This window comes from Onychostruthus taczanowskii, unplaced genomic scaffold, assembly GCF_017590055.1.
Source record: "Onychostruthus taczanowskii isolate IOZ18803 unplaced genomic scaffold, ASM1759005v1 scaffold24, whole genome shotgun sequence".
NCBI lineage: Eukaryota > Metazoa > Chordata > Aves > Passeriformes > Passeridae > Onychostruthus > Onychostruthus taczanowskii.
This window is the reverse complement of record NW_024499684.1, coordinates 9,429,457-9,448,102: the sequence shown is the minus strand read 5'-3', so window position 1 is coordinate 9,448,102 and position 18,646 is coordinate 9,429,457. Positions and strand designations below refer to the sequence as shown.

The 18,646-nt window shown below is 39.3% G+C and overlaps 1 protein-coding gene across 1 annotated transcript in view; it reads left to right on the top strand.

The window, feature by feature from the left end:
• The window catches only part of PSMD1 (proteasome 26S subunit, non-ATPase 1), a 65,424-nt gene that overhangs the window by 36,796 nt on the left and 9,982 nt on the right, over nucleotides 1–18,646 (top strand). The window contains exons 17-19 of the mRNA XM_041405685.1: nucleotides 7,466–7,580; nucleotides 9,450–9,566; nucleotides 16,040–16,142. Coding sequence (XP_041261619.1) covers nucleotides 7,466–7,580; nucleotides 9,450–9,566; nucleotides 16,040–16,142 — 335 coding nt within the window. The remainder of the gene's footprint in view (nucleotides 1–7,465; nucleotides 7,581–9,449; nucleotides 9,567–16,039; nucleotides 16,143–18,646) is intronic.

The following is an 18,646-nucleotide window of genomic DNA, read 5'->3' as shown; positions in this document are numbered from 1 at the left end:
GTGCAGTTCTCTCTTTGTTCACGAGCAAAGCTCACAGTTCGCTGCTACCCTTGTTCCTTGATTGACTCCTTCCAGTGTATCCAGCTCCGGTGTTTGGAAAACAGGGAAGGGAGTGGGTGGGGGGTTTGGCTGGAAATGAGACAGAGAGGGTTAATTGATTCACTGCTCCAGAACTACCATGTGTGCTCCCTGGAGCTGTATCAGGATGTGCAGGTCCTGGAAATGACTGTTCACACTATAACATTCTGTCTCTGTGCACCGCAGCGTGTCTGTCTGTCTGTCTGCTGCTCACTCTCTGGGCTCTCTCGCTCCCTTGCTTTCTGGATGGAAGCACAGTTAACCCTAAAAAGTTCTGCAGCCCTGTAAACACTCCGGGTTTTTTCTTGCCTAACTTTATGAAAGTATTGTCTAGCACACTTACTTTAAGTGTGCGCTGTTACTTTAAAACTTTTCTTCTGCAGCTGCTTTTTATTATCCTGGGTGTTCTTTTTTGCTACCTTCCAACTTTCAGTCAGATGTGTGTATAGCCTCAGCGTCATCTTATAGTTCTGCATTAAAATGGAAATAGAGTTCACTTCCAAGGACATTAGCTGCAAAATTGTGTAATAAGTCCTTGAGTAAAGGCCAGAAGAGACCATGAGATCATGGTTTGACTCTCTGTATGACACCAGCCATTACATTCCATGAATTGCTAGTGGAATAGGCTTACCAGCCTTGAGCTGGAAATCAGGTCCTCAGTGAACTGTGCATCAATTTATATTTCTTTAAAAAAGAAAAAAATTCTGTCTCTGGAATGCAGGTAATGTGAGGTCAAAAAGAGGAGGCTGCTGTCAGAAATTCTAACAGAAATACTTAGTATATTCAGATCATACAATAGAATTTTCAGTAACTTCCACATGTTCCTTACTTTTCCTGTTTAAATGAAGCTGTCAATAAGATTCCAATGTAAATGAATACATACCATGTATTCATTTACATTGGAGGGTTGATTTTTTTATTAATCAGAAAAGTATATATTACAGAAATAAAGATTGATCCAGCTATGGTAATACTGTTTCCTTATCTGGCCACCTCCCTATCGTCACCACTGACAGTACTGAGAGAGCAGAGCACATGAAAACATATAAAAAGTGGAAATTAAGACAGGACAATACCTTATTTGGCTAATGGGCATTTGGATTCAGTTTTTCTTAAGCTCCACTACGTCTAATCAACTTCTGGTTTATATTTTGTAAATCTTGAAGTATATCCTGACATTAATCTAGCTGTACTTGAAGTTTTTACTGCAGATTGTTCTGATGAAAGCTAATGAATACATTTATATCTAATTCAAAAGGAAATTATTCTTAAAATACAGATAAAACCAATTATCTTAGGAACTTGCGGAAGATGATACAAGTTTAGTGGTAGATTGGCTTGCAAGCATTTTTACCTCTTTGGTGCATTGTTTAATTTCAGAGAGATGAAAAACATGCCTGCCCTTTATGATGTTTTCTGAACTTTACCAGGTTTGGATCAATTGAGAAACACATCCTGCTCTCTATCTATTCCAGACCTGCAGCAGGTTCTTCACTGGATCTTCTGGCCAGGCTTTTTGTGCAGCCACTGTCCAGATGTGTTAATGATAGTAAACCTTAATTCTTGCTAGACCCCACTCCTGGTCCACTTTAAACTGAATATTTGAACCATAAATAGATACTATTTTTATTTCCCATCCCTTGCTGTTACTTCTGTTTTCAAACTGCCAGTGTGTTTGTAGAGTCATGTCCCCATCAGATCTGAGCTGTCCCTGGTGACTGCTATTCAGTCAGTACGTATCATGCAATTCACTTGCTGTGCTGTACATGAGATAGTTGCAGGAAATTCCTGGTTTGGGAATAGCTGGGATCATTTTTGTCCAGAGAGAGACAGAATGTTTAGTCTACACTGAATATATTTGTTTGTTGCATTTTTCTCTGCAGGTTTTCTGTTTTCTATACATTTCCCTTTCTGTTGCACATCCACTCCTTCAGAAATGACCACAAACTGTGCAGTTAATATCTGCATTTCTCCTTTGTTAAATCATTCATGGATGAAATTAAACTTCTGTTAAGCTTTTGTTTTTTTTAATTGCTACTGCACCAATAAAACAACTTGTGGAAATAGTTCTGTATAAAATGATTAATTAATGACCAATTGTTTACAAAAGTTATAAATATTTCGAATCTTTTGAAATATGACTGGGGACACTTAATGAGGAAGATTAGAAGATATATTTGACATTGTTCTTCAGTTCTCTGATGTTTCATTTTTCAATGAGTTGTATAGTCCTTAAATATATAGACTAAAATACAAGTGCATGTTAATGATGCTTCAGATGCTTCCATTTTAGTCTCAGTTGTGAGACCAGTGTGATGGTTTTTTCAGTATTCTGTATCTTTACTTACTGATTCTACCATATATTTATATATATGTAATTTCATGTTTAAAAATTGCTGAAATATAAAGAAAAATTACAGTAATGCATTAACCTTGAAGATGTGCAGCTTACAGGATTGGAGATAAGCTACTCAAGGATGTGGTTTTAACTGGTCTGTGATCCAAGACACTTGAAGTGGAATGTGCTCCATGATATGGCAGTCTGAGCTTTTAGTTTATCTTGTTGCAGGCCTCCTGGGGACAAAAGATTCCAGTGGATTGTTAAGAGCCAGTGTAGCTAACTGTGATCCTCAACTTTCAGTAGCCCAGTAGGGCTCTTGAAGGCAAAGCCTAATGAGAACTATGAGATCTGCAGATGTTGCAATTGTAAAGACTTTCAGAATAAAACCAGTTTAGGTCAACACCAAAAGGAATCTGACCACCTTCTGTGTACAGCTGACTTGGGCAGGTTTTTTTCATTTTAGTCAGTGTTAACAATCAACATCCTGGTTTTCATTCTGTTCATTTTTGCGCTGGAGGCTTAAGAAAAGTTTTCTTTCATCTCTCTTTGGAAGTAATGAAGAATTCAAACTTATCTTTGGTTTCTCAGAAATTCTAGGCTACTTATAAGCTAAGTATCAGCTTTTTATGGAGAGAATATGACATTTGTATATACATATACATATATATATGCAAGAAATAACAGCCCCAGAAAGAAGTTCAGAGTTGAGGCTAAGGCAGTTGGGCTGGAGTCAGGCAGCTCCTCTGTGTTTTCACTGGTTCCAGTTTCTGAGGAGATTCAAAATCCATAGTGCAGGGTGTTTGTTTCTTGCAGAGGTTTCAAGAGCAGCCAGTTGGTGAGTAAAACTAATAAAATGCCAGCTGTTAGGTTTTGCTGAGAATCTCTTACTGCTGTCTTGGTGCATCTTTATTTTTTTTATGATTTTGTTTGACTTCTGAAACAAACCAAACTGGGGAAGAAGTCCTTCATCTGCAGCCCATTTATCACGACAGTAAAACTGATCCTGATGTAGGGTGGAAACAAAACTGTAGCTGACTACACTGTTGAAATCCCATGGAAGAAACTTCTTGAGTTTTTTGGCTTCTTTACTCATTTCATTTTCTGGTAACAGAACAAAGTTGAAGCTAGTTATGATGTTGGGTTTTTTTGTGTACAGGTCTGGGTTCACTGACGTCTGTGGTTTCATGGCTTATGTAGGAGCAGCTGAGCAATTTTCAGATAAAATGAAGGAAATAATTGGGCCATTTTTTGTCATCATTTTGCTGTTGTAGTAAAGTGTAATTGCAAAAGCACACTGCTTGAGTAAAACCAGTGTTAGGAAAAAAGGAAGGAACCAGTGCATTAAAGATAATTTGGTTTTCAAAAATAGATATTGCCTTTCTAAGATACACAGTCCAGTTTTGAGACATGCCTTAGGCTTTAATGTAGGAATTTTAAGATGAAATTACTGGACTGTGTTATAGGAAGGTCATGCTAGAGGACTATGGTACATTGCTTCTGTCCTCAAAATATATTAAATCTACTCCAGGCTTAGAATTTTTACTGTGACTTTAAAGAGGAGAGAAAAAATTTGTGTCTGGAGATAAAATGTCTGCCCACTGAATCTCCAAATGTTATTCTGGTATTTCATGTGATGTTATTTTCTGTGTTTAACTGGCAGTAATGACAGATATCTGCATTAGGACTGAGTAGGAGTAGCGTGTTGCTGAGTGTGAGTTGTGACAAACCATTTCTCTTTTTTAGGAGTGTTATTAAGATTTCTCACACTCTTATTTATTATTTCTCTCCATCTCCCACCAGAGGTCTCTGCTCTGTAACCGCATTGATTCAGCCATCAGCAGTCAGCAGAGTGGTGGTCTCCAACAGGGAGCCAGAAGGGTGGACTTGGTTTGGGAGCCTGTGGGGGGCTTGGTACCAGTGAAGCAGAAACCTCCTCCATCAGCAGGGGTCTGTCCCTCTTCCCTCTGGATTGTGCTGAATGTCACGTCAGCAGCTCGAGGGGCTGTGCTCTCAGTGAAGGGCCAGGGCAAGGAGAACATGGTCATGTTTTAAACACAGTTCCCAACTGGATTACCAGATGGAAGTAATATCCGTGGGAGCACAGTTGCAGCCTGGGACTGCATATGAGGGCTTTTAAACTTTTCTTTTGATCACTTGATAGAATTGTTTTGGATTTTATACATTTTATGGGGCGTGGGTTAGGGTTTATATGGGCTAACCTTTGGCAACACTGTGTAGGACTTTGTAATTACAAATATCTCAGCACTAAAGGAGTAAACAAATGTTGCTGCTTAAGCATTGATGCCAACAGTGCTCTTGAGCACTGAGGTCCTGTTCCTCCAATACACACTTTTGCAAGACTCTTGCCCACTTTTTGATCTGCCTTCTAGATCTCTGTTAAGTAAGACAACATTTTTTAAGAAGATTAAGGTTTTGAGAAAACTGAGGAAAGTGGTGGGACCCATTCAGTTGCTGCAACTCCCAAAGTGGATTTATGGAAGACCTCCTGTCAAAATGTTTGACCGTTTTATAGATAGATTTGAGATAAAAGTATTTCAAATAATGGCCACAAATAAATTAGGTCTGGCCAAGAATTCAAAAACAATTAGTGTACATTAATCCTGATTTCATAATAAAAACTGTGTTAGAACTTCTGAGCCTGCAGACAAAAATATGTGTCCAAGTTAATGATTCTATAAAATCCAGTTTTCTGAACAGGAATTTAATGATTAATGCTTCAGAGTGCATAATCACATCTTTGCCAGAAAGTGTTTTTCTCTTCTTTGGCTCACAATCTGCCTGTTTAAATTATCTGAAGTAAGGCAAACACAAAGGTGCTGAGGGTCTTTGTGCAAGAGCTGAAGTCTTCTGTGCAGCTGAATGCTTGGCCTCATTTATTGTAGGATATGTGTCTCCTGGTCTCCACATCAGCACATTTTTAAAAAAACATTGTCTAAGCTGTTATTTGAGCAAGAGACTGATAAGTATTTTTAAATGTGTCTTTTAGTCTGTTGCAGCTTGGTGTTTCCTTCTCTCTTGTGGTTTGTTGTTTTGTTTTTTTTTTGTTTTGTTTTGGTTTGGTTTGGTTTTTGTTTGTTTGTTTGGTTTTTTTTTTAATTTTGTTGGGGTTTTTTTTGGTTTTTTTTTGCTGCTGTTGAAGGCCAGGGGGGTTCTAAGGTGATGTTGGTAGGTGGGATTCTTTCCCCATGTGGATGCTTTGGGAAGACTCAGATGGAAGTGGTGGGTGGGGGAAGATGTGGGTGCTTGCTGCCATTACTGCTGAGGCATGTCCTCATGAGCAGCCTCTGAAGCCTGGGTGCCTTTGGGCCCCTTGAGCAGTTCTGGAGGAGGACTGGAGCCTGTGTGGTGGTGCTGCCTGTCAGATCAGCTGGAATAGAGAGAGGAGTGGAAAGAGGAGTTCAGGACTAGTTGTCAGAGGAGACCATGGAAAGTGTTGAAATGGGAATAGCTAGAGTAGAAATTAATTGATTATGTGTGTGGAGTATCACTGAAGTACGAGTGTGTCATTATATGAACATGTCTTCTGTCCCCTGTCACAATGAAAGAAGAGAACTAACTAGATTATTGCTCAAAGTCCTTTTCAGTACTGTTTTCTATGATTCAGCTATTCATTTAAATAAAACCCATGCTGGAGTATATTCTATAGTAGTTTTTCTCTCTCTTGAGTTGTTGAATGCATTGCCAGACAATGATTTTACATGATGCCATAATTCCTGTGTACAAACAGGTACTGCTGCCACTTTCCACCCTCCATCTTTCAGTGTAGCAAATGTAAGAAAGGAAGCTAAAAGTAACGTGCTCTTGCCTTCTTCCTAGGTACATTTTAGTCTGAAATCAGTTTACAGCAGAAGTAAATGGCTTGCAAGACTGCTTATAGGATTGTGAATGTGACAATTAAAATTCTAGTCTGGGCTGCAAGACACAGTGAGATAGCATGAAGAGCCAGATGATGTTCACTCTATAAACAGATATAATGAAATCACTTACGATTTATAGTTCTACATCTTCTTCATGAGCATTTACCTACCAACTGCATTCCTGCATTGATTGCTCTTCTGTTCATCGTGCCATGAGACTCAGTATGCTGAAACTGGCAGTATTTGATATTATGGGCTGGTTTGTGTGGCATTAAAATTAAACCAGGGATAAATATGACCATGAAGACAGGAAGGAAATCAACATATTAACACCTGTGAGTTCTGCACTGTTTCAGAAATACTCAATACTTACAAATCTGTTTGCATGAGCAACGTATGCTTCTGGCTGTGGGAAATTAAGGCTCTTTCATCTTCCAGCACTGGGCTGGAAGTTTTGTTGCTGTAATGACCATCAGGACACTGGTTTCCACCTGGGGAGGCATAGAGCATATATACTCATTTCAGATCTCATAAAAGGCAGCAACAGTCCCAGCATGACACTGTAAGGAGGCAGCAGTAGACATTGCTCATAAACTGATTGGAAGTGTGTGTTGTATCAGCATTTCCTCCTGTGCTGTGATTTACAGCAGTAGGTGGGGGTGAGGAGGAGTTGGCAGAAGCCATGATTGCCAAAGGGAGTTTGGGACCCACCAGCCTTGAAGGTTGATTGAATGCTGGAGGGGAGTTTTGTATTTACTGATGGGAAATTTAATACTGTGTGTCTCGTGGAGGGTAAACCTCTGCTAATGGAAAGCCTGTCAAAAAGGCATGATTTCTAGAGATAAAGACTTCAGCCTCAATAGATGCATCATTCTGCTGGGTGATCTTTTAAAGGCAGAAAATAAGCACTAAGGAAGGCTTCAGTAGTGGGAACTGTGTGTGATTATCTGCAGTGATAGGGAAATTTATTAAAGTGTTTATTAATCTGTTCTCTTAGCCCATTTGTTCCTCCCCTCTGGTTAAGTTTTCAGAAATGAAAAAACATACAGTGTGGAAGAACAATTTCAAATTTTCAGGTATGAACAGAATGAAGCACAATTTTGAAGCACAATACCATATTTTGAAGAACACTAATAATAAACAATATTCTGGTTTTGCCTTTCCCTAGGACTCCAGAGCAGTGTCCGAGCGTGGTTTCTTTGCTGTCAGAGAGCTACAATCCCCACGTGCGTTATGGGGCTGCCATGGCTTTGGGGATCTGCTGTGCAGGCACTGGAAACAAGGTGAGGGCCACAAAGAAGCATCTGTGGCCAAGACTGTTCCTGCTCCCTCCTGCAACAGACATTGTGTGCAGACATCACACATGCAGATGGGTTTCTCACACATGTCCATTACCAGCCAGCTGGAGTACAGCACTACTTTAAATTCTTTAATTTTTCTGGGCATAGAGTTTCTTTTCATGCTTGTACAGAATGGGAAAGTGAGAATGTTTTTATACATTACTGCCACATTCTTGGAATTTTGTCTTCAAAACTTTTCTTAGAGTTTTCTTGCTGTCAAGTTGCCACTGAATTTTAAATGTATCTTCAGTACTCCAAAATCAATACTCCTTTGCCCTTGGATTGCCAGTGGCAGGAAAACAGCAGATGTTTTGGTTAACTTCTAGCTCTTTTCATCTTTCCTGTAATACACAGTTCATGGAAGATCCATGTAGGAAAGCCAAGTGCAATGAAATTTAATTAAATATATTGTAGTTTCAGGAGTGTAATTAACAACCAGTACAATTTTGTTGTATTCTCACTTTATAAGTATCAGTGAGGGTCAATTCTCATGGATGGTAACAGACCATTTATAGTAGGATTCCCACTTCTGAGGGAAGTGAGCATTCATTGGAACAAGCAGCAAGTAAACTTGGGAATAAGCTCCCTCTGCTTCTCCCACATGTGTATAATCTGTAGTGGTACAGAATTGCAGTTTCAGAACAGGTGCACAAAGTCATATGTCATGCTTCTGAGTGTTTGATAAATCTCTTGCTTATCTGTCTCATCTCTTCCTGTATTAAACATTTGGTCTGTGGCTCTTGCGTGAGCGCTCCCGAGTGTCGCTTGTGCTGCCAAAAGCACAGAATGCTGACGTGCACTGCCTGCCATCTTTAGTAGCTAAAGCATGCAGATTTGAAAACAGATCTGAGAGTCCTATTTTTACCCAGGTCGTTTTATTCTCAAATGGAAGGTGGAATCAAGGAGTTAGTTATTTTTAACCTGCTGCATCTGACAAGTTAATTTAAGTGGAAATGCTTTTAGTCGCAAGAATGAGTCTTGTTTTATTTCCAGATACATTGTATGATGACCTAAACCATCTGATTACACAGAGACATGTCTTCCACAGCTTCTATTAGTAGGTTTTGAAGGCCCAAATAGATTCAATTTTGGAGATCAGAAAGTTCAGTTTTTGTCATAGTGGGTGTTTCATCCATGGTACTGAATGCTTGCCAAAGAGTGAATGAGTCACCTTCAGGTGAAGAAGTACAGCCTCCAGCATAGCTCAGATGGCAAAAGCAGTCTTACTGAAGGCATGATGTTATTTTAGAAGTGGTTCTTTGAAATAATGTGCTGTATAAAATTAACTTGTTTTTAAAAGCCTCACCTAATGGAAGTAACACCAAGAGGGGTCTGAACGGGGAATCTCTTGCACTCGGCACTCAGCTGCATTTGCTCATATCCTCAGTTTAAGTATGGACAGAAGGGCACTCTGAACAAGAGATTATTTAAAAGATGCTAAATGCTACAGGTTCTAACAATAAAGTGTAAAGCCAAGAATTTGGAATCTAATGTGACGAATGCATCTGTTGCTTATACTTGTTGTTTAGATGTTTACCTTATACCTGTTGTATACCTGTTGTTTCTGCAGGTAGATCTTGTTCTATCCATCCACCGCTTGTTTTTAGTGTTTCTTTTCTTTTTCTTCACAATTTTTAGATTAAAATCTACAGAAATACAGATTTCTGCTTCATTTGCCAAGAACAGGCAAAACATTTTTTAAAGTATATCTGATAGCATCAATCTGATAACCTTCCAGTGGAGAATTGAATCCTGGCATTCTAAAAATAGTAGTATTAACTCGATGACTCTGTATTTCTTCATTCCTTTTAGGAAGCAATCAATTTGCTTGAGCCAATGACAAACGATCCTGTGAACTATGTGCGTCAAGGAGCTCTCATTGCATCTGCCCTTATCATGATCCAGCAGACTGAGATCACCTGCCCAAAGGTAGCGTGTCACACCTCACGTACCTCACGTACCTCACGTGCCTCTTAGGTGGGAAATTGTCTTGGATGCCAAATCTTTAGTGCCTGGCACTGCATGTAAGCATTAGCAAGAGACTGCACATGTCTTGTAAAGAGCCAGAGCTGAATGTACATTGGGAAGCTGCTGCTTGGATTAGAGCATGTGCTCTGAATGATGGGAACATGCCTGATGGATGGCAGCATTCTAACCCTGGGCACTACAAGAATAAATGCTCTTCCTTAAAAGCTCTCAAAACATCTTGTAATGATAGAAAAGTGACTGTAAAGACATTGGTTTTGATGATAGTAAGCTTAATTTTGGATGTGGTCACCATGCAGAGAGGTTCTGTTACAGCAATGTTTCCTTTGTAGTTCAGGTGAAACAACTTCAGAACATTCAGAATTGGCTTAGTGAGTTTATAGCAAATACTCTGTATTTTAATGGAGTTTTCTGCTCATGAGGCGAAAAGGTTGCATATGCTGTGTTTAGCTGTTAAAAGTGGGTTCCCTGTGAGTGTGTGACAGGTGATGATATGCAAACATTTGTACAGACTAAAAGTCCACATTGGAGAAGCTCTGAGGTTCCACATTTCACCTGCTCTGCTGAGTACTGAGGCAGAACAGTAGCTGGTACTTTGCTACTCATCTGCTGCATATTGGTTGCTTTTATTGATGTCATTTTAGAAATTGAACTGTGATAAAAACAGACACCTTTTTACTGCATTTGGATGAGGAGAAGGAAAAAGCCTCTGTCCAGTGGAAAATTTTACTTGGGAAAGTCAGAGAAGAAGATCCACAAATGCAGGTGTTTGGGTATTTCTAAGTCACGGAACATGAAAATTTGCTGGCAGACAGTTTGTTCTTTCGAATTATTTAAAAAGAAAGAAAGAAAGAAAAATGTTAGTTTTCACTCAGCAGAAACTGAAATGTTGTTTATATTATCAGAACTGTAGTTCAAGTGAATAAGCCAATAGTAGTTCACTTGAATAAGCCAATGGAGAACACTAGACTACTGTTGGATCCCCTTGTCTTCCAAGATACAAAGTTTCTGTAATGTGAAGTTGAATTATCTCTCTATGGAAAGAAATTAATTGTTGTTTTTATTTTTCATTCCTTGGTCAGGTGATTGGAATGCCAGGCCTCTATAGGAGATCAGGTTTAATCATTCTGTGTTGCTCTAGCACTGGACAAATTATATAGCTGTCCTGTGCCTCAGTTTCCCAGCAGAAAGAATTAAGGATTTATATATTAAAAGACATTATGAGGATTGATTCATTTTAGTTTGCAAAGCACTCTAATCCTCTTGGGATGGGAATTGCAGTCTGCTCTGAATTTAGCCATCCTAAAACAAGAATCACTTGCTGAGTCTGCCTGTTGGAGTTTCTGGCTTTTTGAGATGATAGGTGAAAGACTCTGTTTGTCCTAAAGAAAAATGTGGGTAGGAAAATAGCTAGTGAAAACACAGATTATTTGAGGTGTGTAATAAGGCAGATCTCTTTTCCCAAAGAGGCCTTGACTTCCAAGTCATGTGTGATACTTCTGCTTGATAAAAGGGTGGTTGAAATAGTTGGCCAGCAAATACAGGATGAGATGTATAGTTTGGGAGTCAGTGGCTTGTTTAAAAATGGGGCCAGAAACTGAAAGAGCTTAATGCCAAATTGTTGCCTGATACAGATACAGAAGGCAATTAATTGTCTAATCATAGAAGTATTACAGATATTAAAAAACAAACAGAAACAAAATTCCAGATAAAAAAAATAAAAAATACCTGAAATATTCTGCCAGTTCAGGAACTAAACACAGAATACACACATTTTGCTTTTTATATGTATCCCAAAAGTTGGTTATAACCATTATTGTTTCTTGCTCAAAAGTAAAAGAAATATTTTGAGGGATGTGCTTCCAATTAATTTATTTATTATCCATGGGAAACTTTTTTTGGAGCACTCTGCCAATATGAAAAAAAAAAAAATTACTCAACTCTGATGTGAAGGGATGGAGTTCTTCAGAAAAGGAGCCATTTTTAGATTGCCAGGACATATTTTGATCTGATTAGATTCCTGAGTGACATGCTGGACACCATGTGCCAAAGGGTCTGACTTGATGGATGTGGGTATTTGCATTGCTGAACAAGCACCTAGGAAGGGCAGTGTGGTGATTTTTGTATCCCACAAGCTGTACAGTCTTGATGAGGTTACAGAGAAGCTAAATTTTATATATCATCATCTCACTGCTTCTAAATACTGGGTGATGCTTTGCATGTGAGAGGTGGTGATGTTAAAAAAGACTGTGTCATAGAGCCTGGCCAGCTTCCTGTCATTGCTGCTCAGTTTTGTCTCTTCTGGGGTTTTATATATTTTTTTAGTTAACTTATTATTAGTGAGCTTCGGGTTAGAAATACTTTCAATTCTCTGCTGATTATTTGGGGAAGATGGTAGCAAATAATCTTCCTTAAATAGTTCAGGATTTTTTTGGGAATAAAATGCTGTCAGTTTTGAGAGCTGAGCATTGCAACACCGAAATGCCAGGAATAAACAGAGATTTAAGAATCAAAGTATTTTGGTTTTAAAAAAAGCCATTTTTATTGTGAGAAAAGGTAGATGTATGCCTTTGAATTAATTTCATTGTGATCTTCCCTTTGTGTTTGTCCTCCTCTTTGTTGTGCTCAATCTTTGTTTAAATTAATAATTCAAAGAATTTAAATTTAAATAAAGAGTTTAAATAAAGGAATGTGAAATAAAGAATTGTAATTACATTACCTCCTTCAACTTGAAAGTTACTTAAGGGCCAAAAAGGGATATCAGGTGTTGAGCAAAGGTGGTTTGATCTCTTTGGAGTTGAAACAATTCCTCCATGTGCAGCCAACATGATTTTTCCTGACCTCTGTTGATATATTTAAGAATCATATTAGTACCAGATATAAAATATTAACAAGTTTATTTTGTGAAATTGAATCCTAAATTACAGATGTGATGAGACCATCACAACAGATATCAATGACAACTTCAGGATATGTTAGTGACCTGCAGGGCAATTAAGTCAGCAGGTTTGGAGACAAACTACGTGTCAAACTACTTGAAAAAGTAAATTCAATTCCTGGTTTTGTGTTAGGATAGTCATCTTGGCAAAATTAGAAAATAATAAACAAGGTCAAGCCTTTTCCTCCATTCTCCTTCAGTCATAATGGCCTGTTGTCTTTAAGATGTGAAGACACCAGGACCAGATTGCTGTTGGGATTTTTTTTCCCCCATTTAGATGAAATGCTAGGTCTTGCTAGAGTGCAAGAATGATTTTGCAATATTCTGGTAGCACATTTACTTTATGAAAGCCCTCTACTATAAGATGCTTCTGCACACTCCTTCAAGAGGGCAAGTGTATGCAGAATAACTTAATCTTTTGAAGAAGATAAATACAACATGCAAACAGTTTAAAACCTATTTTTTTAGATTTTATTAATGCTTTTGTTCATAAGAGCTTGCATTTGCCAGAAGCATGGTGCAAATCACCTGCCAATATTTCATGTAATTAACTATTTATAAAATCTTGTTCTTGATAATCTCTTGGGCTTCATGTGCTTGAATATTGACTTGTGGAGGGAGAAGTGGTAAATAGCCTGATAAATGACAGCCCTTGGTGGTAGGAAGTGGTGCTGTATCATTCTCTTATCTCAAAGTCTCTGTTGTTCCTCACAAATGGCTCCATTTGAACTCAGTGCCATGCCATTTTGGCCAGCACTAGTTATCAGAATGGGGTGTGTGTTTTGTTAGAAAGATAAAATGAGTCATTGTCTATATGTTAGTGCTCATCCTGGAAGCTGCCCAGATAAATTTCTAGGTAGCATTTCCAAGTGCTATAGAATTTTTAAATGCTTGAAGATTTCAAGGGAGAAACAAAGCTTGTGGGTTTCATAGCATATTAAATAAATGTGCACAGTAGTTTGGGTTTGCTTCTTGCTGTGGTTTGAAGGAAAAATAACTTTACTAGACAAACTCTGGCAGGTTTTGCTTTGACAGCTTAAGAAATGGCTGGCTGTTGACATCTTGCTCCATTTTGGAGGAGGTGAGTGCCCCAGCACCTTTTCCCAAGAGCTGGAGCATTGGCTCCATGAGAGGTTAATTCCTTCCTGAACTGCTGCAGCCAGAGCTGCCAAAGCAGGCTTTCCCCTGCAGCAAGGAATGTTTTCAGCTGGGACCTGATCCAGTCAAAATTCCCATTCCTGTGAAGCATTTGCTTTATAGGAACAGCCTGAACAAGCATGTGGACCTATTATGCCTTTGAATGTTGAGACCTTTGGTCTCAATCCTTGGTCTGGGTTGGCTTGGCCCCTAAGTCTGAGCAGGATAGTCTCTCACCCTTTCATAGAACAATTTTGCTTCCATTGACTTTAAACTCTGGAAAGGGCACACTTACTTAGTGAATTTTCCAGGCCTGGCAGTGATCCTTGGCTCACAATGCACAGGTATGCAGAACTTAGATGCTCTTGAGATGGAATTACATATTTTGTATTTTTAGAATAGGTGGCATAAGGAGTGTTTCTTACTGCAGCTGTTCAGTGCTTGTTCATTGAATGCCTGCTCTCAGCTGATCTGTTGTAACCTGTCCCTGCCACCTGGAGAGGTGGCAGTCGATGTGCTCAGGTAGAGCGGCCAGCTTTCTGTCCTTGGTCCCTTGTCAGAGTGTCAGACACCTTTCTGCCCTGCACAGGGTCCTGGTGCCAAAGCTGGCAGGTTCCTGGTGGGCTTGTTGCCTGTGTGTTCTGTTCATGTGCCCTGGACTAATGTGCACGTGAGTAGGAGCTGAGGAAGGTGTATTAGGGAAGGGGTGCTCTCAGGGGCAGTGCACCATGACCACCCCTTCTCACCTTCCCAAGTGAGGTGTTCCTCTGTTCCAAGGCTGCTCTGGCAGTTCAGACACCAGTGTGAACATCACCAGTTCTGCCTTCTCATTCCACCCAGGGTTTAGTTCTCTGAAGATTTGATTACAGTGTAAATTCTGAATTACAGTCCACCAAATGAGCTTTGTAACATATGTGTGTTTTCATAAGTATTTCAAACCCAGAAGCTAAGCCCAGAGTCAAGGGAACGATGTGCTCTAAACAGAGGCACTGGAATTCTGCTGCTTTGCTCAACAGACAAATAGTTTCACTTGTTACTTCCGTTTCCCAGTGTGTCTGTTCCAAATAATACCTGAAGGCTTAGGTTCACCTGGTCTCCATGTGGCTGCCTTTGAGGCCCCGTTCCAGGCTGCAAATGCAAACTAAGGTGTTTTTCCAGTGACAAAGAGGTCAGATATAAGAAGCAAACCATTTACATTGAACATGTAAACCTCAGTGTAAGCTTTTATAAATAAAAATCGTGAGAGCTTGAAAAAACTTAAATGGAGTGAAGCAAGAGCAGAGTTTGGTCTGTATACCCAGAATAAACCCTGCATTGTGTGTGCAGTATCTCCCTGCCACACATCTGTCTGTGTGGCTGCCCTGATAATTTATGTTGCTCCTTTTTCTTAGTTTTAATAATTGCAAAGTCACCTTCTTTGGGGGACTAATAACTAAAAACATTTTGATGCAAAAGGAATTGGTGAGTACAAAACTAATATTAGCACACAAATTGTTAGACTTTGGCAGAAAAATGGAAATAGCTCCTGTTTTCCCCTGACAGTTGTAATAAATGCATCCTGCTCTTCCAGAGAATTGTTGTTTTGTTCAGCTTTGCTGCTGTTTAAAAGTGTTTGGTTGCTCTGGTGCTTCATGGTAGTGAGACTGTCCCTTGGTGGGAAACAGTCATTTTAATGCAGTCCTGTTTAGCAGGACGTGACTTGCTTGTATGAATGTTAATGTCTTCTGGTATCACAAAGTGGCTTAATCAGGCCAGATGCCATCAGTGCTGAATGAGTTGAGGTGACAAGTAGTATCACTGGGTTACTGGCTGAAAGAGTGAAAGCAGGGAAGATGTCACCTAGAGAGTGTCTGTTCATTTAGGTGACGATGATGCATCATAGGGGCATTATCGGTACAGCAGAAATATTGTTCTGAATAAGGGAATAAATTGGGGGCTTTCAGCACTAAGAAATGGAGAAAATTTATTCAAGTGCAGCATCAGTCACATAAGAACATAGAATAGTTCTTCCTACAAACTCATCAATTGGTCTTTTATTCCAGTGACGCCGTAGAGAATCTCAGGGTATTCCTATAAGGTTTGCAAAATGTGATTTGGAAATACACGTCCATCCTGAATATTTTAAAATCAGTACATGGATATCTTCAAGTGAGGAAAATCTCTGTAATTAATTATTAATGGAGTGACTTGTAATACCAGTGATTAAAGCTGTTGAAAATGCAAATGTCATTGTAAGGTGCAGAAATTGAAGATGCTTCCACTAAAGATGGACTATTTGACTCATGCAGTCAGTTTTACAATCTCTCTCTCCTTTTTTTTCCTTTTTATTATTTTTAACCAGGTCAGCCAGTTCAGGCAGCTCTATTCCAAAGTGATCAATGATAAGCATGATGATGTTATGGCAAAGTTTGGAGCAATCCTGGCACAAGGCATTTTGGATGCAGGTAATTCCTCAGACATTTAAAGCTGCTAAAATTTCTTAAACTTGTTTGCTTGCAATCACTGTAACAGAAATTTTCATTTGGGAGACGAGGTGCTGGTTTTATGCCTGTCATGTCATAGTAGCAAGAAATCTCAGTTTTCAAGAAATTTTAGCTAATTAAAGAAATAAACCCTGTTTTGTAGTTTCAGCTTGTAGCAGCATGTTTCTGCTAGGACAGACTCAGCCCAGTCATTGGGGCGGAATTTTTGTCCAGAAGTCTGGACCAATACAATATTTTTTCTCTAAGTCTGTTCAGTCACCCTGAATGTTGGTTTGTTATAGCATGGTAGGGTGCTTCTTTATTTTTCTAAATCATCACCTGCTCCAGAAATTCAGAAATTATGTGGTATCCAGTCCTCATATTTTTCTTTTTCTGTTAAAACTTTACATAACTAGTTTTTAAAATCATATACAAGTTTATATATACATCTTTAATAACTAGGTTTTGCTACTTTCATGATTATTAAAAGAGGTTGCACAAAGAAGGAAGCACAGTTAACTGCATCAATGTTTTTTCAGAAGACCCAGTTAGTTTCACAGACTACTGCTACCTTTTTCTAGCAAAGAAAACATCCTTTCATGAATGTTAATGACTAAATGTTGAGTCAGGAATAGAATTCTCCAAAGCCATCAGCATTTCACAAGGGCTGAGTTGCAAGGCCTATTAAGGACAGTTTCTGTAAGCAAAGAGGACAGACAATGTTTTGAATTTTTCCTTCTGCTGAGGTAGCATTTGTACAGTGCTGTGTCTCCATTTGTACAGCGCTTGCTTCTTTTGCAAGTTTCCAACCACAATTTCTCCCATCTGGTCTCTTGTGTGAGGCTTTCTCTTGCCATGCATGTCCTTATCCCCTGTAATAGCAGAAACAAGCTGGATTTTCCTGTGCTGTTGAGATCCAGATTAGTCCTGAAGTCCACAAGCAAAGGAGTCTCAGAATTTATCTGAGCTGGCTCAGGCACAGCACCCTGCAGTGTGGGTACAGTGTCTGTGTGAATCTCTGCATCTCCAGGCTGTGCCATGGGGGAGAAGAACGTGGTGCTGCCTGACCTGTCTGCATGGAAACAGGTTTAAAAAGCTTCCCTGCTGGCCATGTCAGGCTGCTCTGTCACAGAGGACCAGGCCTGCTCAGTAACAGGCACCACCTTCATGTCTCCTGAGTGCCCCTCCTGGAGCTCAGGCTGAGCAATGTTCTTGGCACGAGACTCTCAGAATAATTTTGGTTGTTCCCATGCTCACATGGTTGCTGGGAAGCCAGGGACTAGCTGGCTCTGGGATTTTTCTCTAAGCAGTACAGACCTGTTTTGAATTCTGACCCTTAAGATTAAATCATAAAAATACAACTAAAACCTTATTTGCTTCCTGTGTCACTCATGTATTGTATAATGATTTGGAAACCAGAAATTCCCTATTGTAATAAACTTTATGGGAATTTGTGACAACTTTAACCTCTTTTTCTTGCTGAGAGACTCAGGGAAGGCTGTGAACTCCTTTTCTTAACCTATTGCCACTTTCACTAGAGCCTCCTAAAAGAACAAATTCTTTTTATCCTTCCTATACAACTGGAAGTGCTTATCTGAAACAATGAGTTATAGAATTTAATTATTACCAGGAAGAAAATGTTCTTTGTGTTGTCTGCCACAGCTGTGGCAATTGAATTTAATTTTTGCTGTGTCTTTTTTTGTGGGGTGAGGGGAAAAGCCCACTTCTCTTCCAATGACAGGGTTTGATTAGAAGTGCAAGATTTGCAGTGTATGCCTGGGAAATCATGAGCTGGAGGTGGGATTTTTGCTCTGACAATGAGGCAGCCATTTAGGCTAGTAGTTTAATGGAAGGAGTGGGGTACCGTGGGAGCACTGAAGTGGAAATGAGGAATTTGGTCTTTGCCGTTGCTGGGGCATTGAAGAATTTGGTCATTGTCATTGCTGGGGCATTGATAAGCCCCAGCAGTAACATTTTTCTTTAATAAAATAAGAAAAAAGTAGACACTAAATTTGACTTAGTGCTTGGGGTTTTTCCCCAAACACCCCCTTGCCCCAGTAGCAGTGTGAATTTTGGGAGATGGACCTTATAGTACAAGGATCCCTGAAATTTTTTCTTTAGTGTTTTTTCAATTTTTTTCCAGGCATCATGTTACAGCTTTTATTCATCCAGCCAAAGATCTGGAATGTGTTCCCTTCCAGGCAGTCAGAGCTGCTATTTAATCATGAAGATAAATCACAATTGTGCAGTATTATGTCACCCCACCTTTCCTGCTCCCTGCAAATCCTGGGAGCAAGGGTGGACTGTTTGTGGGTATAAAACAGCAGAAAAAAGCAGCATGACAGCATCTTTTGCATACTAAATCTGTTGCTCATTCAGGAAATTCCAGAGATTGGATAATTCTAAGTTTTATCTGAATTATAGGTTAAAATTCTGAAAATTAAAGTGCAAAAGTTTGATAAAGTCCAATTAAGCTGCTTGTGCAA